Below are 27,190 nucleotides of genomic sequence, written 5' to 3'. Positions count from 1 at the left end.
TGTGAAATTTCTTCATATTGTTCCTAGAGCCCTGATGATCACTCAAGTGTGTTTCTTCCAGAGGCGAGATGTTTTGATTGGCAGCTCTCTGCACTTTATTAGTTTTTCAAATTCTTTATTTTCAACTCTGGCATCCCCTGGAATTACAATGTCAATGATCTGGACATTTCTTGATGATGATGATGATGATGATGATGATGATGATGATGATGATGATGATGATGATGATGATGATGTTTTATAAAGACCTGTTACTTAGTCTTTCTGTTGCTTTCCTATGATTCTCGTTGCATGTAATTGCTGGCACAGATATCATGGTTTCTTTTAAATTTCAGTTCTCCATTATGTCCAACTCACAGAACTATGGTTTGTTTTAAAGAACAAGGGTGATGAGCCCAAGACTTGGTAAAGCTGAAAATGTCCAAACTAGTCCAATTTTTGTGGACTCCCTTGCTTTCTCCATGTATCAAACCAGAATAAAATTGAAAGGATGCTTTGTTGTTAATATAGGCCAACACACACTATTGCGTACTGACAAGAGGACTGTTTTTTCCCTTTCCACTTTTAACATGAAACCAAGAATTTAAAACCACAAAAGTTAGGGAAGGAATGCTTATTATCAACAATACCACCTTTAAATGCAACTGAACTATTTCTTTTATCTCAAAGATGCTAATTTGTCATCTGAAATTACATCAAGCTCAATATCTCGTTGTGCAGTCAATGCATAATAGGAATGATGTCATCACAGGCTATCACTAAGTGTCACTTTTTCATTTAGGGGGTAAGACAAACTTACACACACCCTGAAATTTAAAAAAAAAAGAGATTATTTTTATTTGCAACTATCAGCTGTCAATGACATCATTCCTTTGGGGCAGGTGGAGCTCCACAACAGCTTGCTAACTATAAAATATTTCATTTGTGTCTGCAGTGCCCTATACCCTGTCTTAAAGTGCTCAAACTCAAACACAGTCCATCATCAGACCCACAAAGAATCATGTCTACAACCCTGATCACACTGGGTAGAATCCTTTTTCCCTTTAAATATGACTCCCAACATCCACTTGTACAGTATAGTATCACAATGTGCTTTTTGAAGTTTCTCAAATTTTAAAATATTTTCAATGTGGCATCTGTGTTCACTATTTAAGAAGCATACATCCAAAATACGTTCTAGTGAGCAGAATTAGTTGATTAGTTCATTATCCAATATGTTTTCAGTAAATCTGATGGAGCATGTTTTTATGGACAGAGGGTTATGATATTTTGGCCTTTTCAAATAATTTGAGTTAGTTGAATGTCCTTCTTTCATGTGCCCTAAAATTGTATATCACTGATACAGGAGTATGCTTGTTTCTCTATCCAGCAATCATTTAATGAGACAAAGTTCAGCATGTAATTTTAATTGGATACACTTTGGAGGAATTAACATGCTTCACAAGTCACTGTGTACCCAGTGGGTTCTTGCTTCCTATTTGAGAAACAAAGCAACATTGATAAAATAAATCTAAAGATCACTGTGAACCCCAGTACCTCATTTGTCTACACATCTTGCTCCCGATTCCATTGCTAGTCCCTTAAACTGCACCTTTATTTAGTACATGTTATCAGCTATTAGGTTGCTCTTGGTGAACAGATGCACACTTCTTCATTAAAGTAAGAAATGGCACACTTCAGAGTTGTTTTTAATTAGGTGCTTACTTGGCATATCAGAAATGGACTTGAATGAACCATATATGGGGTTTCCATTGGCTTCGTGCCATCTACTATTAGGTTTCAAATTTAACCACATATTTTTCTTAGACGTCTAGAGTTAAGCTAGAAGTTTTGGCTGAGATTCAGGCAGTGATGAAAAACACATGAGTAGTAACACATTTTCTTAACATCTTTCTCCAGTACTCAAGATAGACTAATCCACAGAAGCAGTTTATTCAAGTATCACCCAGAGTGCCAGGAGGAACAGGAACTTTAAAGTGCTTTTATTTACTGTTCGTTTTACAAGCTTGAATCTGAATTCTATACAGTAAGAAACTGGAAATAAATTTACCAGGTGGAATATTGGGATACTGTTTTGAAAGGACTTGACAAACGTGAAAGGTATGTTTTTTAAAAAAAATATCAACATATCAGAATTTGTATTTTACAATGTGCTTTTATTATTAAAACTCTAACCTGCTGACCAACCTTCTGAAGTAAATATTAGAAGAATATACACTGCAGTTAAAATGCTTTTATATTCGATAAGAAAAGAAACAGAAAATTGTATGTTTTGAACTCAGTATGAAATAGTTATTATGTAATAGAAACAGATTATGGTTCTGTTACAGTTTTTAGATTCTAGTTTATATATGATCGAAGCTCAGACATGTCTACTCAAGTAAGCCCTATGCTATACAACGGCACATACAACAAACTGTGGGCAAAGGACTGCAAATTCAATGGCTCTTATTTTAGTAACGATTCCAGGTATTCATAACCCAAACAGATTCAATTGCTACTATGAAGTAAAACAAGATTTAAAAACAAGAGGACAAAGAGTTCATTGTCTACCATAACATGAAAATATTGAGTTAGTATAAAGTACTTTATTTCTGATGTTTTAAATAGATGACTTTAGAAAATTCGCTGTGCAATGTTATAAAAGTAATAGTTCTGCAAGACTATTAAAACTTTGTGCTTTGGAAAGATATGTTATTTCTGCAAAAGAGGTGAATACAAAAAGGGCTTAAAGGTTTGGGAAGAAAGTATGAATGATATACTGTATGTTGAGCTACTTAATAAGTTCTTTGTTCAGTATTCTTATGGTTTTGGGTTACAAACAAACACGGATTTGGGCATCTACACAAGGAAACCACATTATCCAAGCTAATTCTTTAGGGGCCAAGTATGTACCTTGCTCCAGACTGGTAATTTTAAAAATCTGCCTTTAACAATCTGCAATACCCTATTGACAAAGCCCTCAGTCTTAGCTTCATTATCAAGACAAGCCCCACCTATTACAATATTCTGTATCATGTCCAGGGATTCCCTTCCATGAATGGAAGCTCTGTGTGGAAGAGCTTTTCATGTAGTAGAGGGCTCTACGAACAGAAGAGGCAGTAATTTTCAAGTTTCTCCTCCTCCCTGCAGTCTCCTGTGTCACCTTCCAATCTCTTTTAGGGGATCTGCAACTCTATGGAACAGATTGAGAGGGCTGAACAGGGAATTTGATGGAGAAACCATCCTTGGAATAAAATTAGTTGTCTGTTCACTAACCAAATATGTGGTGTTGTTATTGGTTATATCATACACTGCAAAGGATTGCTTTCACACTCTGTTTCACATTAATAGAATATAATTGAAATACCCTTCATCATAGTGTTTATAAATGTAGACTGTTTAAACCTGGCTTGGTTAAAAGCTCCATAGTTACTCCAAATATATTAACTAATACAGTATTTTAAATATGCCAATAAGTAAGTAATAAACATTGTATTTTGTACTAAACAAAGTGTGATGAAACTACCTGTGCTCTAGCCCAGGTGATTCTTATTTTTAATTATATGTTCTGCTATGATAAAAGGTGCAGCACTCTGCCACATTTAGCCTTAAAAAGTGTAGTTTAAGGTATGAGCTTATCATGTGAAAATTATTTTGGCTGAAGTCCTACTCATTTACCTGAAAGCAAGTCCTTCTCAATGGACTTGGTTCGTAACAGACAAGCACAGAATAGTCCTATCAATCAATTTATCAGTTCTTTCATCTATTCGGGTTTTTTTTTAAATGGGGAAGCACCTACACCTCAGTGGTCTGACTAGTTGTCTTTAACCTCATGCCATCAAGGTTATGGCACAAGGTCAAAAACAAGTGGTCCAAACAAGAGCATGTAAAGGATAAGCATTATTTGGCAAACATTAAACTAAAACAGATCCTTTCTGATGTCAGCAAAGCATGCTAGTACAGTAGTACAGAATCTCCTACTTATGCAAATGTTGCCAGGACACAAGCAGAGATTGCCATTGTGATTGTAGTTGGCTACAATCAAGTCCTACATAAGTGCCATAGAAACCAAACTTTTTGTGCTACATCTGAAGCGTCAATTGGACACAGTCCTGGCCAAAAGACATATACGAGTTTTGCTTTATGTTTCAATAAGCTGGAAGCAGATGTTCCCCAACCTGATTTAACTCCCTGATGTCAATGTAAACAATTTCAGTCTAATATGGGAGCATGAACCAAAATTCTACTCTTGCATTAAATAATGAATTCCTATGTCAAGATCAAGCTTTCAGAGATTTTGATAAAGGTGTGACCACAACCAATTTGGAGAAATATATAATAGGAGTTCATTTACCACACAGCTGTATTTATTTATTTATTTATTTATTTATTTATTTATTTATTTATTTATTTATTTATTTATTTATTTATTTATTTATTTATTTATTTATTTATTTATTTATTTATTTAATATACCGGCTATCTGGTCGGTTAAGACCACTCTTAAATGTATGTTGTTGCTACGTGCTGTCAAATTGCCTCAGACTTCTGGTTACTTTATGAATGAGTGATCTTCAAAATGTTCTGACAGGAACCTAAACTTGACCTCAAAGAGATTTAAGGCCAATAGGAATACACTATTACCTTATGGAGAACACAGGACAATAATACCAAGGGTTACAGAAGTTTATTTGAAAGCAAGCAAGGATTCCATCAGTAGGAGGTACAGACAGAAATCTGTAAAATGTGAAGGGGGCTCCATTCAGGGATGTTCTATGGTCTTCTTTTCTACAACATCCAAACATTGAAAATGGACTGTATACAGTGGACCCTCGACTTACAGACGGCTCAACTTACAGACTTTTCGAGTTACAGACTTCTCTGGCTGCAAAATTTAGATCCGACTTGCAGCCAGAGAATCGACTTACAGACCAGAAAAAACAAAACAAAAAAAACAAAATGGAATAAAAATAGAATAAAAACCACTGGTTATGGGATTAATCAGTTTTCAGTGCATTGTAGGTCAATGGAGATTCGACTTACAGACTTTTCGACTTGTAGCCACCATTCCAATACGGATTAATTTCTTAAGTAGAGGGTCCACTGTAGAGGAAAAAGTATTTCGCCCTGCAGATATCCATGCATAACATGCAGATATTAGAGGAGGAGAATCTGTGTAACTTTGCTATGTGAAGACTCCATCATGCATATCACATTTCACAACAATGCTAAGGATATTTATTTAGCTGCTAACATTTTCATCTGTTCCACAGTGTAAAGAAGAAACCATAAAGGCCCAGATATTTGTTTTAAGCTCGAATAGAGGCTTTTTTGATCTGCTGCTGCCAAAGCATATAGAATCCCAGATACTAATTTAATAGCTCATTCACTAGAAGGGACAGAAAGGCAACTATGGATTAAATAAATGGTTGAGATCAAAGAACATGGAAGCATCTGACAAAGTAAACTCTGGTTATAAAATCATATGCCACAACACATTCCAATCTCAAAAGTGATTGTTATGGCAAGTAACTACAAATATGGAATCAGAGAGCAGATGTTTCCTTGAATTAGTTAATTCCAAATTATTTAAAATGAAATTATTCAAATGCATTACATACCCTAGAATGGCAACACTGAGGCAGTTCATGGAAAGCCACTAAGAGTTTCAGTAGAGCTTTCTCTTTTCAGCTTCCACTATACCAGCAAAAGCTCTGTACGTCTTTAGACAATTTCATATGCCTAGCACTATTACTATTAATTTTCCTTTACTTGGTAAAATCTGGCCATTTGGTACCAAAAACTGGTATTTGGTGATGTCTGATACTGGCTTTCCGTCCTTCCTGTCACCTTATTACTGCTCAGTCACGGAAGTTCACTGGGAGTGTGGAACTGGTAAAACCATTCTTTAAATACCTGACTCACCTTGAAACCCTATCTGGGTTGCTGTAAGTCAGCTTTAACTTGATAGGACCTAACAATGAATTGAATACCCAATAATTAATGGTCTGAATTAAACTAGTAGTCCAACACAGAAAAGAACTATTGAAACAATGGGATTTACTCAATTGTTGACTCATTATTCATTAGTTGATTCAACAAGTCTACTCTAGTTAGGACCAGAAATTGGATTTAGGCCATTATCATTATCATCCCCTACATTATTCTCAGCTGAATCAAGTAAAGGTCCTCTGCTTAAGAAAAGAACTCAGAAATTATTTTTGCAACATAGTGTTGTTCCCAGTCTGTCAAAACAACATTCAGAGATGTGTACAGAGCTATGTTTCACATTTTAAGTCAAGCAGCACCACTTTGATTTTAATACAAGAAGTTTGGAGACACCCCTTCTGAGGCTACAGTGGGAAACCTGTGGCCCTGCAGATGTTGTCCAGTGCTGCTACTACTAGCCAGCATAGTGAAGATTTATAAGAGTTACAGTGCACTGAAAATAGAAGGAATCAAAGGCAAATCCATCCCACCCCTATTCAAGCAGATTCCCAGTGGCAGGTGCATCCACTATTCAAATTGATGTTCCAATAAGGAGCATCAGTGTGCTGACCTCAGAAGTATCAGGATGTAATTAATGGCTTCTACTGTTTGATTGGCAAGATCTCCTAAAACAGTAGGAGAGTGCATATTTTCTGAAGATTTTTTTTTAATCCTACAATTTTCCTCACAACAATGTGCAGGCTCCTGTTCCTGGGAAGTAGGAATTGAACTTTAACCCTCTTCTGCATTACATTGTACAGTGAGTTCTCTACTTAAGAACTTAATCCGTATTGGAAGGTGGTTCTCAAGTTGAAAAGTTCTTATGTTGAATCTGCATTTCCCATAGGAATGCATTGAAAACCATTTAATCCGTATCTGCTCTTTTCCGTCCATAGAAACTACAAGTTGAAACATTCTTAAGCTGAAGCAAAATTTCCCATAGGAATGGACTGAAAACCAATTAATCCATTCTGGCTGTTTTTTTGTTATGTAGAGGTGCGTTCGTACATTGAAGCATTAGTTCCCATAGGAACTAATGCAAAGCTGGTTAATACCTACTCTACCACTAGGGGGAGAATTTTTTTTTTAACCAAGATGACCTAAGGTTAAAAAAAAAGCAGGAAAGGTTTTTTTTCCCTGTTCTTATCTTGGATTTCTGTTCTCAAGTAGAAGCAAAATTTAGCAAATGGAGCTGTTCTTAAGTTGGATTGTTCTTAAGTAGAGACGTTCTTAAATAGAGACCCCACTGTAATGTAATGGCATTCAACAATGTTTTGAAGGCAATCATGACTTCACCATAGTAGTCCTATTCAAAACCAAACCAAGAGACCAAACATTACTCATTTGGAATAGCTAAGTACCTGATCCTTGAATTCCCCCCCCCTCTTGATTACTTACTGCTATTCTATGCTAGTCTGTAATTAAAGTTCTCTGGTCAAGTCTTAAAATACATTAAAAAGCAAAGTGTGCTAGTTATATACTGCCCCATAGCTCTTAAAGCACCTTCTGGCTGGCTTTCAACATAATTATGCAGGTTACACATTGCCTGCCCCCCAAATCTGGCTATTCAGTTTACTGACTTCAGAAGGATAGAAGACTGAGTCAACCCAGACCCAGTCACCTGAGCCTGTCAGGATCAAACTCAGGTTGTGAGCAGAGTCTTGGCTCCAGTACTGTAATTTAACCATTGTGCTATGAGGCTCTCTTCACACTATTTCCATGGGCTCCTATGCTGACCAACCATCATTTAGCATTTAGAGCTTCACATCCCAAGTCCAAGTGGACATTTAAACAAAACAAACCTATCACACTGCAACTATTTATACTGACATTTAGGTAGAAGATAGAGTTCCAGGTCATCATAAAGCGTGCATGCACCCGCACGCACGCACACACACACAGACACACACACAAACTTTATGATGATCTGGAACTTTATGATGAAACAAATCAGATTCCCACAAATGAGTTAATATTGACAGTCTACATATTTGTACACAGTCACTTAATTTTAATGGTACTGGAATTACAAACTTGGTGAAGGTATTTTCCATTCTGCAGGTATTAAACTGCATTTTGTTCCAGGTCAGTGGACTCTGGAATTATGAGGGAATATATGCTTCTGCTCCTCCTGGCTTTGTGCTCTGCTAAACCTTTCAAAAGTCCATCACGGTTCAGTTTAAAAAATGTAATGCTCATGGATATGGACGATCTTGAAGATGATGATGATGACGACGACAACGATGACAATGATGATGATAATTCTCTTTTTCCAATACCTTTTGATTTATTTCCGGTATGCCCTTTTGGATGTCAGTGCTACTCAAGAGTTGTTCACTGTTCTGATTTGGGTAAGGTTAAGCAATTATATTTTATTTTCATCTAAATTTGGTTTTTTCCAGACATAATGTTCACATCATTATTACTACACTTACACAATACATGTGTGAAATTCCACTACAAGGACAAAATAAACCTTTCATTTCCTTGAATATTTTTGAGGCTTTGCATAGGAATATTGGTCTAGAACAATGCTGTACAGCAAATTAACATGCATACAATGACGTTTCACAATTCTACGCTCCATCACCAGGTTTAGTTTTATATCACCAACTTTAAGTTCCCTGGACACCAAGCAAGCAAGCCACATCAAATGCGCAGTGAAACTTCTTGTTGGACCCAAGTTGTTACATACTTTCATTGGCCTTGAATGTTTCGTATTGGGCTCCCTCAGCACAGTATTATCCATTTCCTTTCAGCAATGGATGAATTAATAAAATGTTCAAATAAACCACTGGTTCTTAACCTTGGGTTACTCAGGAGTTTTCGACTGCAACTCCCAGAAGCCTTCACCACCAACTGTGCTGGCTGGGGTTTCTGGGAACTGCAGTTCAAAAACATCCGAGTAACAAAGGTTAAGAACCACAGAAATAAACAATCTTAGGCCAAATCTTAACGTAGCTAACAACCTTCAGATAGACTGAGTACAACCTTCCATCAAGTGTTGTCAATTCCATCCCAACGAGCAAAGATTGTCCACAAAAGATTTTGTACAAACTCACTGAAGTTGGGATGGGAATACGTCTGTTTCACTTTCTCCCACATTTAAATAATCAGACTCCCAAATCTGCAAATTTTGGGAAATCTTTGAAGATCCTGGAAACCAAATTCTCTCCTAAATTCAGTTACCTGAGGTATCTCAGCCTGGACAGGATCGTGTTGTAACTGCCTATAGCAAGGATGTTAAGGATGAGCGCACCTCAGAAAAAAAAGAAGTGACAACTTTAATTCAGCATCAACATGGTTGACTATTCAGGGATTTGAATCCTGGGCCTGGACTGACACTCTGACTGTGCTCTAGTTTCTCCCATGCTTTACTCTTTAAGATCTCACATTATTTCTTTTCCAGATTGTGAAATTTTGTGTATTTCTTTAAAAATGAACTGAACTGAAATTCTCTCCCAGTAGGATTGCCAAGTCTCAGGTTTCAGCCATGAAACTCAGGTTTAGAGGTTCATTTTCTGAATCTCAGGCTTTGGGGCTGCATATTCAGGCAGTGGATGGTGTCAACCTGGTAACACAAATTCTAGGGTTGATTCTCATGGCTTCAGGACATGCCACTAGACATAGTTAGAAGCATTCTTCTAGCATGTTCCAGAGCTGCTGCTACTGCTGAAAGTCTCCCATTAGCCTTCAAATTCATCATTAAGCTTCTATCTTGTGTGTCTGACAGACACATCATTTTGCTATTGCTGCTGTAAGGACCACCCTATAACATCTCAAAGATCCTCTAGCTTCTGCCACTAGGCTTTGGTGCTAGAAATGTCTGGAAATAACACAGCAACCCTGTTCCCGCCTTTATAAGAACTGCCCTCAGATACCTGCAGTGAACAATATTTATTTTCTTCCCCACCTACGAATTTGTCAATGTGCTAGAAATAGGTTATTCTATGCATCATACAAGCTTTGAAACAACAATACTGAAAATAAAGAGTCTATGGAACCAATGCATTTGCAGAGCATCATACTCTGATTTCTTTAATCATTCAACAACAACCAACTAGTATAAGACTACATATGTAGATGGTATGGACAGGATAACCTCACAAAAAATTTTATGGCTTCCTGTGACTCTCAAAAAGCTACTCCTAGAAGTTGGGGGAAGCCTTTGAAAAAGTGTGAATTAAACCTGGCACATGCAATTCTAGGAACCCTGGTATACATCTGAAACTCCCTAGGGATTCATAAAGGCATGTACAGACACCAACTTTTATGATAAGAACAATTAACTATTTTTGATTCATGAAGTGATCTTAGTCCTTTGGTTGCTTGCCTTTTTGAACTCAGATCAGTTCCACCTTCTGAGAACTGGATAATAGTTTTGTGCATATTTTAGAAGAAAACAAATATTTTGAAATCAAACATTCAACATGGACAACATTTTTACAGCTAGTTTATTTTTGGTAAATTAATACATTTGCTGAGATAACATTTTTACTTATTGAGTGACAGAAACAAACATTCATAACGTAAATATTTGGAGATGTAAGATGTAAGTGTACATTCATACTCAAATTTTATTTTTGATTCCCAATAAATAGGCTTGACTGCAATTCCTAAGAACATTCCATTTGATACTCGAATGATAGACCTTCAAAACAACAAAATAAAAGAGGTTAAGGAAAATGATCTCAAGGGACTTACATCATTATATGTAAGTTTGTTTTCTCACGTTCTTTATATTCCTTTCAGTTAAAATTGTGACAATAATTCATACTGTGTTTTCCTGAAAATAAGACAGGATCTTATACTAATTTTTGCTCCAAAAATGCATTAGGGCTTATTTTCAGGTGATGTTTTATTTTTTTCAACAATCTACATTTATTCAAATACAGTTATGTAATCTTCTTTCAACAATCTACATTTATTCAAATATGGTTATGTAATCTTCTTCTGGTTGCTGCATAATGGTGGAGGGCAGGGGCTTATTTTTGTGGTAGGGCTTATATTACGAGCATCCTGAAAAATCATACTAGGGCTTATTTCAGGCTAGGTCTTATTTTCAGGGAAACAGGGTAGCTCAGGATGCTATAAACTAGACCTTGATAAATAGCATGAAAGGCATGACAAGAAGGTAAATAAAATATTAGGTACTATATACAACAATGTCATTGAATACACTTGTGCTAGTATTGCACATACTCAGACTTGGCTTAAGCTGGTATTCAATACAATATTTGTTATGCAACTTCTTGTGCAACAGTGCACATTTCAGAGGTGGCTGCACTATGAGTGTGCTCATCTAAGGTTCAGCAGTGATCATGGGATATTACCCAGTGTAATCCAGCACAGCTGCACCACTGCAGATTTACAAATAAAATAATCAATTATTATCTACTAAGCGAATATCTTGGTTTTGCATTATCTGCATAGGATTGTTTGTAGCTGATGCAGTGTAGCAGCTAGAGTGCTGGATTATGAAGGAGAAGCCTTCATAGTTGCACTTAACCAAGAAGCTCACTGGGTGAACTGGTTTAGTCACTATCCATCACAACCTAGCAGGGTTGTTTTGAAGATGGTGGGGGAGGAACACATATGATCCTTAAAGCTTCTTGGAGGAAAGATAAAATAAAAATTTAACAAACTAACAAATAAAATCTCTTATGTGCTATCAAGTCACCTCTGACTTAGGATGACCCTAGGAAGGAGTGATCCCCAAAGTGTCTTGTCCTCAGTTGCCCTCCTCAGCTCCTGTAGACTCAAGCCTGTGGCTTCCTTTAGGGAGTCAGTCAATCTTGTATTTGGTCTTCCTCTTTTCTTGCTGCCCTCCACTTTTCCGAGCATTACTGCCTTTTTCCAGAGGATCCTGCTTTCTCATGGTGTGCCCAAAGTAGGACAGCCCCAGTTTCACATTTTTGCCTCTAGCGATAGTTCAGTCTTGATTTGATTTAGGGCTCATTTGTTTGTCTTTCTGGCAGTCCAGAAACTGACTTAACTGTTATCTACAGCAGCCTGAGGCTGCTTATGTGACAAGGAATTGAATATCATCAAGCACAGACTGGATTATCTCAGCTGCCCCCTCTTCTGAACAGTGCAGTGAGAATTCAAACTTCCACCTCCTGCCTCCTATATGAGCTCTCTATTGTTATTACATCTGCAATCTTACATTTTACAAAAACCCTCTTTCTATGAAATAATTACCATTCTGATCCCAAATATGCTCACAATTTCAATCAAAGGCAGTGTTTTCAAGGTAAAAGAGAGAGTTAAAGAGCGGTCTACCAGTCCCCGTCCCCCTTCCCTCACACACACTGTCACGTTTCCAAGGATGAATAGGGATTTGGACCTAAGTGTACTGAGTCCATCACTCTATCTACTACAGAATACTAGCTGAAATCCTGCTTGTAGCATAGGCCCAATTGCAACTCTCTGTTCATTCTTCTCTTGTAAACAAACCACCACTGCACAATGCAAGTGCACACATGCTGCCCATTATCACAGCAATGACAATTTGTTTGCTAGGGACAAGCAGACAGAAAGTTACACTTGGACTTAGACTTTGAACAGGATTCCAGCCACTGGGTATTTTCCTTTGTATATATTTCTAAACTTGGTAAACTGCTAATGCCATTGAGAAAAAAAAGGTTTACATTTCGGCTGCACAAGTCATTTATGAACAACTGAGTGTTGGTTCCTATTTGCCTTTGTGACTACTTTCACTACTAAAAATCACATAAGTAACATGTGAGGCTAGAACTTTCTCACACATGTAAATTTTTCTTCAACTTTAAACATGCAAAGAAGAGGGTATACTAAATCCAGTCACTAATCCCAACTAAAAAGATCCATTGCTGAAATCCCGTAGGAAGGAAGCTACAACTAGAGAAGGCCACCCAATCAATGGAGCTTAAACAGGATTTAACTCCACAAATCCCCAATGATTCAATAGACCTACTGTAATTGTGATTTACTACTGCATTTTAGTTACTGAATCAGTCGGAGTTAAGAAGTCTCCTTCTTTCAATGTGGTCTCCTCTAGCTGGGGCTAACAAATGGATTCATCCTAAATAGTTACTCAGTCTTTAGAAATAAAATATTCTGCTTCTAAGTAAGAATCTTAGAAATTTAAATACTTTTTCTAATTTATTTTCTCCCATGTTTCCTAGGCACTTGCCTTGAACAACAACAAGATAACTAAGATCCACCCCAAAGCCTTTCGATCAGCAAAGAAGTTGCGACGCCTCTACTTGTCCCATAATCATTTAACTGAGATTCCTGCAAATCTGCCAACAAGTTTAGCTGAGATAAGAATCCATGATAACAAAGTTAAAAAAATACACAAAGCAGCATTTAAAGGAATGAAGTCTTTACACGTTCTAGGTAAGTATACTATTTGTGTCATGCTGCTATATATAAGAGAATAAATGAAGTACACTACAATATTATTAAAGCCATGAACAATGTGAGGGGAATGACAGGTTAAATGAGCCTCATATGAAAAGAAAGGCTGGAATACTAATATTTGACTGGTAGGAAGCAGAGCCTTTTAGCAAGCTGTCTGCACCAGGGATGCAAATTACATTTCCAACCAAATGAAAAAAATATATATGAAATAGGCTTTCTTTCATTTTCGTTGTCTTTTGTTGATCTGCAAAAAGAAGCCACCCAATGACAACTGTTTCATTCAAATAAACAAGGGTGTGAGCAGCCTCTTACAAGACACCACAATGGGTTGCTCTAAACATGAATCTTTATTTAACTGATTAACTGAAAATAGGCTTGGCCAACAGGGCCTTGCCAAACTCTGCGTCAACCTGATGCCAATATCCCAACTTTCCCAACCTGTCTGTTCAGTGTTGACCTGTTGAGATGGAGAGAAGAAGCCACTCTCCTTCACCAGCTTCAGCACTCCATGCAGGTGGGCAAGACAAGGGGTACCACAAAAAGGGTGCTGCACAGAGATATTCACCTGCCCTTGGAGATAGGAGGCTTGAGTTCCGGCATAGCTGGGGGTCCGAGGATGAATGCTCCTGATCTCATGGATATGAAAGGCCTCTTCTCAATTGTGAGGTGAACCAGAACCTGGTTTGTTTTTGAATGCACACAGTGTGGTGTAGCTGAGCACACTGCTCTGGATTGCTGGTCTCCAGACCATCCCACAGTCTCCTGCTGACTTCTGGTACTGACTTTGACCTTGCTGGCATCAACATTGGGCTTGGCATTGATTCTCCATCCAATGAGCATCCCGGTGCAGTCAGGTTGCCTCATCAGGTGGAACCAGGAGGTCCATGTATTCACCGTGGTGAAGGTCTGGTTGAGCACTACTTCCTCTGTTTGGCATTCCTCCCAGTCAACAGTGTCCACCCATAGGTCCTCCTCGTGCATTGTCAACCCCTCCCTATGTAGCACCCCTGACAGTGCCACAAAACTCATCCAAGGCGCTTCCTGCAGCTGTCATCTATTCCCCAGTCGACTGGTGAGCTGCATATTGTTAATGTCAAGGTATCCAAGGTGGGATGCCCAGGTGCTGGGGCACAAGCCAAGATTCCCTTTAAGGCGCGTGCCTGCGACTCTGCCTCTATCCACGTAATTTTCCTTCTCATTTGTGCACCTACAAAGATCATTTTCTCTCCTGTTGGTTCCAGTTGCAATGGAAACCCCATGGGGATGGAGTTGCACATGTGCAGGGCAAAGTCACATGCATGAAGGGCAGAACCCCGCCCAGCGGGACTGAAATTAGAGGGAACATTGGCACTGGTCCAAGAGGTTAGGCCCTTCTGGTCCGACAGAGGGATAATTTAAAATTTCATCTCATTCATTTCTCCTCTTTCATCTATCCTTTCTTTCATCCAGTGTCTGTCTGTGAAATTACCCAGAAGTGTTATCAAACAGCACTGTGAGTGCTGCTGTAAGCCACCTATCAGGAATAATTTCAGACTGGAGTCCAGGAAAGCTCTTACTTTCTCTGCTACTAGCATGTCTGCTTAGTCAAATCTTCTCTCACTACTGCCAGCCTGCCTTCCCACGCCTTTGGAGAAAAGCCAGCAGCTCCCCTCTCACTGACACTTTGGCTTCTTGAGCAACTGCTGTACAGTATATCCAAATAAATACAGGCACACTGCTGAGCCAACAACACCAACTAGCTAGCCAGACTCCCTTGAAGGGAAACCCTGTAGAATTGTTGGTAGAAATTCCTGTGGGATGTGGGAGCTTTCCTTTCCTTTCTCTGGTGGAGGAATGAGGAGGGAGCAAAAAGGAGGAGAAGGAGAGCTTCCTATAGATATCTGGTGAGCCAAGGGGGGCAAGAATGGTGGGGAGGTATAATGGTGCATTCAATAAATAGCTCTTTGGTCTGATCCAGCACAGATCTCCTTATGTTCTAATTCTTTTAATTTGGGGGTGTAAGCAAGATTACTGCCTCCTAATAATGGATCTGTCTTCTTTTAACTCAAGAACCCTATTAGTTTCTACCTGACAAACACAAAACAGAATAGGTCGTCTTCCTTGGCAATTGTTCACAGACACCTGCTGAGCTACTGCATGGAACTTTGCACATGTCTTTGGACATATTTTTCCTGGCATAAGGAAGGGAGGAAAGCTGTCTTAGAAATTGAATCCCTACCACCCACAGCAAGTGCTTTCTTTTGGCAGAAATGAGTGCAAATCCTCTTGATAATGAAGGAATCGAACCTGGGGCATTTGAAGGTGTGACAGCCTATCACATAAGAATTGCAGAAGCTAAATTAACCTCTATCCCCAAAGGTATAGTGTATTTTTATTTTTAAATCAACTGTATTTTAAATTTTGTCATGTGTATTGCTTCCCAGTATTGATGCATGGATGAAATAATTGCGATCTAATTGACTAATAACCCAGTGTGCAAATTTAGTCACAAATTAAAATAAGAGATTCAATATGAAGTTTTACAAATGAACATCTAAAAAGATCTATGTTCAGCTGAAAAAAATAAACTGAAAATACTGGCAAATAGAACAATACATGTAATACATTTTCTGACTGATGTTTATAGAGGAGCAGTGGCAAATTATTTTGTATCCAATATTATACAATGGAGTGTGATGAGAAATACAAGTAGTGACTTCTGACAATTTGCCTTCAGGGTTTACACCATTGCACTTTACACTGTCACATATAAGCAACAGGATTCTGGGCACTAAATCCAGAGTGGCACACTCACAGATAGGGGTGCACAGGACTCCAGCTGTATAAACTCACTCATTTCTATAGACCTAGGCATACTGAACTTCTATATTGGACTGGGGCCCAAATATGGAGCTTCATATTTAAATGGGTGTCACTGTTACAGTACGAAAATCTTTAAAAACATTCTGATAAACATACTGATAAAATGATCCTCCAACTATTTAATCTGCCTGTCTGAGTAAATATTAAGACTATGGCTGAAATCCTGTTCGTAGTGTAAACCCAAGCGCAACTTACAGTGTTTCTCCCTCATAAACAAACTATTCCTGCAATTCTTGTGAAGGACACCCATGCACATGCCAAGCTAGTCTGTGTGTGTGCCCTGCATGGCATCAGTAGCTTGTTTAAATGGTAAGAAGAGATGGAAAGTTACCCTTAAGCTTACTTTACAAACAGGATTTCAGGCAAAATGTTTCGTGACAACGAATTTTGTAAATCTTGGTGTGGTCTAAATCCCCAGCTGTCTGGCACTGCAGTTCTAGTATGACCACCCCTTCTTCTGCACTTTGCAGGCTTTAGCATAACTCTAGAACCTAACTCTAGAAGGTTTCCTAGCCTTACAGAAAACGTTTTTTGGGAAACCCACATAGTTGCAGGGAGTAGAGGAGATTCATCCCTTCCTGATTCTGCTGAAGTAAGCATTTCCACCAGCAGATAGACCGCCTTGGATCCTGGCATCTGTGAACATTTTTGTCTAATATACCAACTTATGATCAGCAAAGCATATTACCAACAACATTAAAAAAATGTAAGTAGAACAGGGAGAACCACTAAGGAGAAGAAACTGTTCTCTGCTGTTTTCATATTCCTGTTGCCAAAACGAATAGTACTGAAGAGTTAGTATTTTCCTAAGCCACAATGGAAACCAGAAATATGTTTGTGGTTATGGTACAGTATTTAAAAAACCCAGATAAATGAAAATAATAAACAGCAAACCTTGGGAATCTAGAAGTACTCAATGTTTTCCATCTCTTTAATTTTAAAGTATACCACATAAAAACATATTTTGGCTATTTGTTGAATGTAATGGCCAACAGTTCTGAAACACTAGGATCTGCTTAGACAGAACTTGGAAAACTATTCTACAGATCAGCATGAAAAGAGACCAGAATTGATACTAATGTATTACTTTCCATAACCTATGCTGTCAAAACATCCTTAACAACTGTAAAACTTAACTGCTACATCCTTTGGAAAAACCGTACATATGGTGACACTTATGTATTTTTATGAGATAAAAACGAACTTACCCATCCATTTCTGAGAAGCTGTTTACATTGTACACATTTGGTTTTGCAGATATTCCTCTTCAATGTTTAAAACCAGTAGGAGGTTTATAATGACATTATAGGGCTGAATGGACAAATGCAGTGACCTAGTACATGGTAGCTTTGTGTGAATCATCGTAGAATACAGAGGCTTATCTACTTAAAGCTGAAGAAAACTGGCCCTCAGGATGTGGAAGCAATTTGTTGTCATTTGTGGCATATCTAGTTCAACACTTGGGGGGGGGGAGGGCACTTCCTTCCAGGTAACCGGGGTCCCTGTCACAACTGAATGGGGCATATCACTCCCCTGTTACAGCAGCTTCTCTGTTTATTAGTCCATTTCTGGGCCCAATTCAAAGTACTAGTTATCACCTTTAAAGCCCTACATAGTTTGGGTCCAGGAAAGCTAAAGAAATGCATCTCCCTGTATGATCCATCTCGGCTCTTAAGATCTTCACCAGAGGACCTTAGTCGTACTATGTTCACAGACACATCTGGTGGGAACATAAGTGAGATGGGGTTCTCTGAGATTGTAGAATCCCCCCCCCCCGGGTGGCTAGGTTGGCCCCTTCCCTCCTGCCCTTATGGCAATAGGTGAAGACTATATCTTTTGGATACACTCTTAACTACTAATTGTGCAGTTTTTAATCCATTGGGCAGTTTTTAATCTGGTGTACTGAATATAGTTATTATTTTATATGTGTTTTTAATGCGTATTGACATGTTTTAAACAGCTATAATTGTTTTAATATAGTGATGTGTTTAACTGTTGTTTATGCTCATAATTTATTCTACTTTTAGTTGGTTTGTTTTTTAATAATTGTGAGCCTCCTTGTGTTCCTTAACTGAGAGAAAGACATCATGCAAATAAAAATAAATTAATAAAACTAGTTGGCAATAAACTTATGTATGTGCATGGCAATGCTACTTCCACATTTCATCCACATTTAACAATTTATTAGTTCTTGGTGTTTGTGTGGAATGTCCTCTCACTCCATATTTCTTTTCTTTATAGGGTTGCCATCCAGCCTACTGGAACTTCACTTAGATGACAACAAAATCTCTAGAATTGAGCTTGAGGATTTCATTCGGTACAAAAATCTGCAAAGGTAAAATTTAAATATGGGACACCCTACATCCCACTCAGAATTAAATTTCTGCCACTATCCCTTCTGCCATTATTCCTTGATGCAATGAAGTCTGTTTCTATGATCTATCATGCCATGGGTCTAATTGAGAGAGATGCTGATTTTCTGATGGATTAAAACAAGCACAAAGACGAAAACAGGCAAAGTGCAATGCACATACATATCTCAAATGACTGACAGAACCCCTTACTAGTTGATGACAAACATAATGAAACTAGTCTACTTCTTGTAAAGATTATTGATTGGCAACAGGGAGAAGCCAAGCAGATAAGAGCAATAACCTGACAATGAGTATTCTGCAGCACCAATAAGAGTAATATTTCATGAATGCCTTCAAAGAAAGTGCACAGGATGATAATGGTGAACGTCATAGACAGTAATATTACTGTCCTGGCTATGTTTATACTACAGAAGATGAAGATTGGGGAGCTTTGGCCTGTCCTATAATTTGCAATGTATGACAGCCTGTGAGATTGCCAACTCTCTTGGGTCTTGTGAAGTGAAAAGCATTTTTGAATGCTATGCCTTCAGTGTTGTTCTGTCGCTATGGCACATTCTAAAGGAGGAAGGTAAACTGACATGCTGGTGTAGCTGAATATATTTCAAAATGCCACTTGTGCAATTACATCTATGGCAAATTCACTGACAATAATAGCAAACAAACGCCAAATTAGAGTAAGAGAACAGTGGCAACAATGCAAGGATGAGTCCTGTTGATTTGTCACTCTATTGGGTTGGAAATTTGTTGTATAAAATTTGTTGATACACTATTTCATGAATGTCAAGTTGTCAGATTAGATAAACTGATGCCTGAATCCTCCATAAGAATCCTACAAAGTTGAGGAAGTGGACTTGTCCATGAAAGCTCATGTAAAAATATAGCAGTCTTTAGGATGCCACAACGTTTTGTCGTCTTCTCTTTTTATTTTTGTTTTGTTTTTGCCTGATATGCTAGCACAGACTAACTTGGTTACCTCTACTAAAACTACAAAACTTCATAGACCTCCAGGGGAAAAAAATCAGAAGCCTGTGTTAGTCACAGCTAGTGTTTATTCCAAAGAAAAGATTAATTCCAGAATGAAACAAAAATACATAAATATTATATAAATAATATATAAGTTAAAACATTTCTTAGCCTTTAAGCATATTATTTAAAATACACATAGAAAAATTGCTTTAAATGCTCACCTAGCCAAGCCAGTCATTATTCCTTTATATAGGAAAATCCATGATGTTTTCTATCCATGCGATGCCATGATTATTGCTGTCCAGTGTGTGGGAAAGCATGGAGCTACCTTGCAATTATGAGTTCGTGTCTGTGCGTCTTGTCTTCCTATATTTATAATTCTTTCTGCTGTCTACATCTCCAAACGTCCTGCCAATTTGTAAACAACCTTATCTCCAGGAGCCTGGAGATCCAGGGGTCTTAAGGTTCAAGAAAAAAAATTCAATAAGAAATGGTATTGTTCCCAGTCTTTGTAATTTCAGAAATATGTAACCTGAAATCTGGCAGGTTACCCCGTTATTGTTTTGACTACATCTTGAAGAAACCAGAAAAATAAAACTCTGTAGCATAAAACCCTTGTGACACCAGGATCTTATAATACCAAGATTCTAGATTGCCAGAATATTGTCCCCCTATAATGTTGAAAGACAAAACCACTATGAACTTTAAAAATTATCATCACCAAAAGAGTGCACTATAGGACTTACAAATGCTGATTCATGTTTAGTCACTGTAACATGAACAAATTCATTATAACAAAAGCAGTTCAGTTGTCAGGAATTGTTTTTGTTCAGTGACTGTAGGTAAAAGTAAAGGTTCCCCTTGACATTTAGTCCAGTCGTGTCAGACTCTAGGGCATGGTGCTCATGCCCGTATCCAAGCCACAGAGGCAGTGTTTGTCCGCAGACAATTTCCGTGGTCACATGGCTAGCGCAACTAGTCGCAGAATGCCATTACCTTCCCACCGTGGTGGTACCTATTTATCTACTCGCATTTTACATGTTTTCAAACTGCTAGGTTATAAACATCTGAATGTGCAGCCTTAGCCATTCTGTACAGAACTTCATGAGAATCTCTATGTCTGTTGCACAATATATTACATTAATCTTCTTCCACTCATATTGAAAAATGGGCATTGCTAGTCAATATTTGCATTTCTTCTACAACTAAAATTATTTACAACGTTGTGAGAACCCTTGCAGCAATTTCCGTGCATCTGTCACAAAAGGGTGCAGTCCTGATCCAAACTGGTATGTAACACCTCCAGTTATAACTACAGCAGATTTAAATTTTAGCCTAAGGATGAGAAACAATGTTAGAAGAAAGTCTGCTGGTACAGTGGGGTCTTGACTTGAGAACTTAATCCGTATTGGAAAGCGGTTCTCAAGTCAAAAAGTTCTCAGGTCAAATCTGCATTTCCCATAGGAATGCATTGAAAACCATTTGATCCGTATCTGCTCTTTTCCGTCCATAGAAACTAATGGGAAGCTGCTATTCCACCTTCGACCACTAGAGGGGGATATTTTGTTTCTTTTTTTCTTAGGTCAAGAAAGGTTCAGGGAAGGCAGGGAAAATACAGTCCAGGCAGTACCAGGCAGTCCGAAGACTCCCAATCCACTCTCTAAACGCTGGGAGGAGTGAGGAAGCAGACAGGCACCCTTTTCACTGGCCAACAGTTAACTAAAAGTTCAAATTTTGCACTTTCCCTGCCTCCCACGTGGTTTTTTTTCAGTTCGTAACTCAAATCTAAGTATGTAAGTCAAGTCAATATTTTCCTATGAGAGTGGTTCCTAAGTCAAAATATTCTTAACTCGAGCTGTTCTTAAGCCAAGACCCCACTGTAGTAGTAAGGTAGCGAAAAAAAGGGTGGACATTCTGCAGTGGAATCGTCAGTATTTTTCTGTTGAGTCAAAAGGACTTAAAAGGGACCTTGGCGCTAATTCCTCAAGTCTGAGAAATGCTAAGAGGGCCACTTTACTGTAATGCAACTATAGGCTATTCATAGCATTTTCTTTGTATCAAACAGATTTCAAATTCTATCATAAAACAACTTATCGCAGCTATTCACATTTCTTTATGTACCTCTAGATTGGGACTGGGAAACAACAGAATCAAAGAGGTGGAAAATGGAAGCTTTGTGAATATACCAAATATACGAGAAATACATTTAGAAAAGAACAAACTGAAAAAAGTGCCTTCTGATATTCCAAGTCTGAAGTATCTGCAGGTAACATATATTTTTAAAATCATTTAACATTTTGCCGTCTCTTATGATCTTATTTCATAATGTATGATCTTTTTATTACCTCCATGTATAAGACATGCCCACTTTTCTAACCCAAAATTAAGAAATCAATATTTTAGACATAAAACAGACACATAAAACATTTTTATTTAATAATCAGGTAACATTTACATACCAGTATTATCATATTATGCATCACATTTTAACTTTATTCAGCCTCTGGGCTCAGAACACTCGGACATTATGAGTTCCTGTTGCATCTGAGCACTGTTGTAATGGGTTTGTTCAGCATCAGCTGACATCAGTTACATAAGGCTCGTGACTGTAGAAAACTAAGTCTCCTGACTGTAGGAAGCTAAGCCTTGTGACTGGTGGCAGCTTTTTTTTTGCAGAGGCAAAGTATGGGCTGTTTTGATTCCTCCTCAGCTTACTTCCATGCATAACATGACCCTCAACTTTTAGTCTAGAGATTTTAGACAAAAGTGTCATCTTATATATGGAAAAATACTGTACATATAGGTTAAATCCAATGATAAGTTTTGACCAGAGTAGATCAATTGAATTGGATTTACTAAGTGTTGACTTACAGTTCAACAATTGATTCTATGGCCAAAATCTTATTGGAGTTAATTTGTATTGTGCAAGCCAGATGACATCATCATCATCATCCGCACTGGTATTATTTAAATTAGTTGAAAGCTTCCTATCCTCTTCCTCAAGGTTGTGAGGCTGCCTAGGGCTCCCTTCTGTGCAGGGGAAGCTTTTAATAGCCAAAAATTACTGCCAGAGTTTAAAATTAATTTAGATTAAATATGTCCAGCATCAGATGACAAAATAATCTGGCTTGTGCAATATAAAGTTGCACAAGAGGATTTTGTCCAGTGTGTCTACTTTAGTTAGGACAAGCCTTGGTTTTAGACCAATAATTATTGTAATAAAGATATTTTCTAATACAGTACATACAATATTATGTATTAGAATATTGCTTTGCTTTGCTTTATTATGAAACTGATAATAACCACATTTAACACCAGTTTTACAATGGATGTCGAATATATTACAAAAGACATAAGCAGAGAAGATAATATGAAAGTATGCAGTGATGACAAAAACTATAAAACAAATACATAAGACACAGCACTATTTTAATACTGTTTAATTGACCAAACGTGGCTTAGAGCAAAACTACTGTGTAGGCGTGCAAAATCCCCCACCCTCACCCACAATCATTCCTCATAGACAGCTATGCTTTCAATCTCAAAAAGTTATCAGTGTACGTTTTCATCCATCTCCATTTATGTCTTCATTATCATTTGCAGTATAGGCTCCAAATCCCATAAAATATTAGTTACCCTCTGTTTGACACTTGTGAAGCCTCATATTGAGTACTGTGTCTAGTTCTGGTTCGCTCTTTAAAAATGATGCCAACAAAATGGAACAAGTTAAGAGGAGGGCAACAAGGATGGCAAACAGGGTGCTGGCAATCCAACCCTATGAGGAAAGATGGAAAGAACTGGACAGGTTTAGCTTTGAGAAAAGAAGACTGAGGGAAAATATGATAGTACTCTTCAAACACCTGAAAGACTGTTAGACAGAGGAGGGGCAGGATCTGTTCTCAATCATCAGAGTGCAGGAAACATAATAATGGGCTCAAGTTACAGGAAGTCAGATTTAGGCTGAATATCAGAAAACAACTTTCTAATTGTTACAGCTTTATAACAATGGAACCAATTACTCCAGGAGGTAGTGAGCACTCCAACACTGGAGGTATTCAAGAAAAAATTAGACAACCATTTGTCAGATGTACTTGGATTCCTGTATTCAGCAGGGAGTTGGATTTGATAACCTCATAGGCCCCTTCCAAATATTTATTCTAAGGCAGCTACACTGTATGTATGTTTTCAATGTTTCTTATTATTCTCATTATACTCAAATGTATAGTGAGCACTTTTTATATGTTTGAATCTTCAAACATATACAAAAAAGATTCAAACATACATTCCAAGAAGAATCTATGTGAAAAGTACGTTTGTGTTTAGTCGTTTAATCGTGTCCGACTCTTCGTGACCCCATGGACCAGAGCACGCCAGGCCCTCCTGTCCTCCACTGCCTCCCGGAGTTGTGTCAGGTTCATGTTGGTTGCTTCGCAGACACTGTCCAGCCATCTCATCCTCGGTCGTCCCCTTCTCCTCTTGCCATCACACCTTCCTAACATCAAGGTTTTTTCCAAGGATTCTTTTCTTCTCATGAGATGGCCAAAGTACTGGAGCCTCAGCTTCAGGATCTGTCCTTCAAGTGAGCATTCAGGGTTGATTTCCTTTAGAACTGATAGGTTTGTTCTCCTTGCAGTCCAGGGGATTCTCAAGAGTCTCCTCCAGCACCACAATTCAAAGGCATCAATTCTTCGGCGGTCTGCTTTCTTTATGGTCCAGCTCTCACTTCCATACATCACGACAGGATGTGAAAAGTACAGTATCAGTAAATCAAACCAACAGGAAACAGCATATTTTCCTTGCTTCCTGTGTAAATCTTGTTTTTGCCCAAATTCTAGATGTCTAAGATTGTATTCATATTTATTTAAGTACAAGGCCCAGTAATAACAGGGTTTACACTTCTTTCTAATATTCAAAAAATAGATCAACAGCTGCATCATTATTTAATATATCACACAGAATACTCAAGACTTATTTTCCTTTTGCCTTTCTACAGGTCATCTTCCTTCATTCTAACAGCATTTCAAAAGTGGGAGTGAATGATTTTTGCCCAACAGGAGGAAGGCTGAAGAAAACATTATACAGTGGAATTAGTCTATTCAATAATCCTGTAAAATACTGGGACATCCAACCAGCAACATTTCGCTGTATATTAAACAGAAGCAGTGTGCAAATAGGAAATTATGGAAAATAAGATCCAAAACCTAGTTCAAGCATAAATGCTGAAACCAGTATCTGAATACTTGAAATCTGTTGAAGATGCACAATTTATATTGTCCAACTGTTCAACAAAACACTTACAATTATTTCAGAGTCTGTTAATCCGTAATGTACTATAGCACACTATTCCTTTAATCTATACTTTCCAGTTTACGATTCCTGTAATTAAGCAAATGTTTGAGATGAAAGGCTTTTTGATCACTAAACTGGAAATTATCATTGATTGTACCTTATTATTATTGTCCAAGCCATTTATGTTGACTTTTTTCTTAAAAGAAAATAATGTAAAGTTTCAGAACTTAGTTAAGCTAATTATCTATGTAAAGGTCTCCTGTATAAGTATTTATCAGACTTCAAGGGGGCGCTTGTGAGGTTTTAAGATAACAAAAGTAAATTAAACTGGCTGAATATAAATTTAAAAGGTACTGTACTATTAATTTGATGGAATATCATCAAGTCAGACTAGATAGTATTTAAATAATCATTGTAAACTGAAAGACACGATTGATACCGTACACTTAATAGCCTCAAAACCTGTAGTATTTATTTATGTAGTTTCCCAGTAAAATTGTACACTATTTTAGCATACAGGCTAAACATATAGGAAATGTATAGGGTGTTGTTGCTGTTGTTTTAGAAAATAATACATTCTCTGTAGGGCCAGTACAAATATATCATTTTGTTATATATTAAAAGAAAAATCCTTTCTTCTAACAGATAAATCAAGGCACAGTGCAAATGTGACCACATGAGACTCTTTGTTGATAAGGCAAATGTCTATGTACCCACAGTGATTCTGAATATATGTAGCATTATCATGCTGATAAATGAAAAAATAAGCTGCTGCATGTCGATATGAAATATGGGCATGTGCAAATTGGAGCCACTAAATTTTGGCCATAACATGTTGATCTAGTTTTTCAATTCCATATTACTGTTTGGGTACTGTAACTTTGTAGAATACAACCTGCATTTAATACAAAAAGTATTTCATCATAGTTGGTGACAGTACTGTATGGAAGTGGCAATCTTAACTATGTATTTAGTGCACATGTGTTATTCAGGTTAACAGTAAGTTAAATGAATTTAAAAATTATAAATTGTATCTCATTAAAAAATACTAGACTCAAAACTAGTATTGTCATGTCATTGGCTCTTCCATTTAAGTTAAACATTTATATCATAAATATGCATGAAGATTTTGATCCTACTGCTTCACTTGCAATAGTATCCCTCTAATAGAGTTCCATTCACTGGGTACTTCCACTGATGAAAAGGGGGGAGGGGATAATTTTTGCTGATTCTCCTTTCCATAAAGCAAGATGTTTTGGTTTCAAAATTCCACTCCATAATTTATTTAGAACAATATAAGGGTGGATGCAGAGAAGAAAAAAAATTACTGAAAATTGTTACCCATTTTTGTTCCTCCTGAGAATATGGAACATATGGGAAGTTACTTTTGAATATGTTTCCAAAGGTCTATAAGCCTTCATTTTTGAGAATACTGAGAAACCTACTGGGAGAGTGAGAGGAGTCTCCCATTCCATACTCAGCTTGACAGAAATAATGGAAACAAAGAGAGAGGTATGTGATGTTGGTTCGTGGAGATTATAATCTTTCATAAAAGGCTGAAATCCTGTTGTGTAGTTATGCAAAATGTGTAACTTTTACTGATCAACTGTCATAAATTAAGAAATCTGTAACCATTATCTGTTACATGTTGAGTCATGCAACTCAGTATGCAACAGAGAATGCCTGTGGCATTCTTAACAATGCAACAATTATGCTGTCCACATATGGAGAATTGGAATATGGCAACACGAAGTAACTCCACTTTAAGAGTGGAAATATAGCCACTGCTTCAGAGTTTACAGACAATAATGGCTGTAGGTATAATATTCACTTGTGAAATAACTTTGAAAATATGTAATGTAGCTTCTCCGCACAGATGCTAACTTGCTGGGAAATGCAGTTTTGATTTATTCTTAAGAACATTTCCATGGTGCTCTCTACAAATTCACTTAGTCATTCTAATAGATTTAAAAACCAAGTTTCAGTAGTCAGCGTGGCTCAAGCAGATTGTTTAGTGTTTGAAACATGTAGCTATAGAGTCTGTCACAGCTCCTTCTTCAAAGTTCTAACGAGCAACCTCTGTTGCTACACGTTTTAATAAACAACTTCTGTTAGTACAATCGCCACAACCCCAATTTCAATTCAGTCCCTTCCAATAAAAACCAGTGTTTCCAAAATGTTTCTACAAGGATTATAGAATCTAATTATACATAATAATCCTATGTAAATGTGCTTCAACAGCACCATCTATTCTAGTTACAGAATTTGGACACACTCTGTTGCCTATATCCCCTGGTTCTTCAGAATCCTTGCTGCTTCTTTTA

General features: G+C 37.5%; 2 protein-coding genes across 4 annotated transcripts in view; one reads left to right on the top strand and one right to left on the bottom strand.

The window, feature by feature from the left end:
• Positions 1-27,190, bottom strand: part of CENPP (centromere protein P) — a 225,166-nt gene that overhangs the window by 94,940 nt on the left and 103,036 nt on the right. The window lies entirely within an intron of this gene.
• ASPN (asporin) lies at positions 1,962-25,926 on the top strand. Of its 2 annotated transcripts, none has more exons than XM_020806625.3 (8): positions 1,962-2,100; positions 8,056-8,321; positions 10,572-10,684; positions 13,137-13,350; positions 15,622-15,732; positions 18,478-18,571; positions 21,705-21,843; positions 24,571-25,926. In XM_020806625.3, the coding sequence occupies exons 2-8, from the start codon at positions 8,075-8,077 to the stop codon at positions 24,766-24,768; spliced, it is 1,116 nt and encodes a 371-aa protein (XP_020662284.3). In that variant the 5' UTR covers positions 1,962-2,100; positions 8,056-8,074; the 3' UTR covers positions 24,769-25,926. The 2 variants fall into 2 exon arrangements, with proteins under 2 accessions (XP_020662284.3, XP_020662286.3); XM_020806627.3 differs by having other exon boundaries at positions 1,997-2,100; positions 8,032-8,321.

Source organism: Pogona vitticeps, chromosome 2 (genome assembly GCF_051106095.1).
Source record: "Pogona vitticeps strain Pit_001003342236 chromosome 2, PviZW2.1, whole genome shotgun sequence".
Classification (NCBI taxonomy): domain Eukaryota; kingdom Metazoa; phylum Chordata; class Lepidosauria; order Squamata; family Agamidae; genus Pogona; species Pogona vitticeps.
The sequence above is the reverse complement of the archived record's forward strand: the minus strand, read 5'-3'. Positions and strand labels throughout refer to the sequence as shown.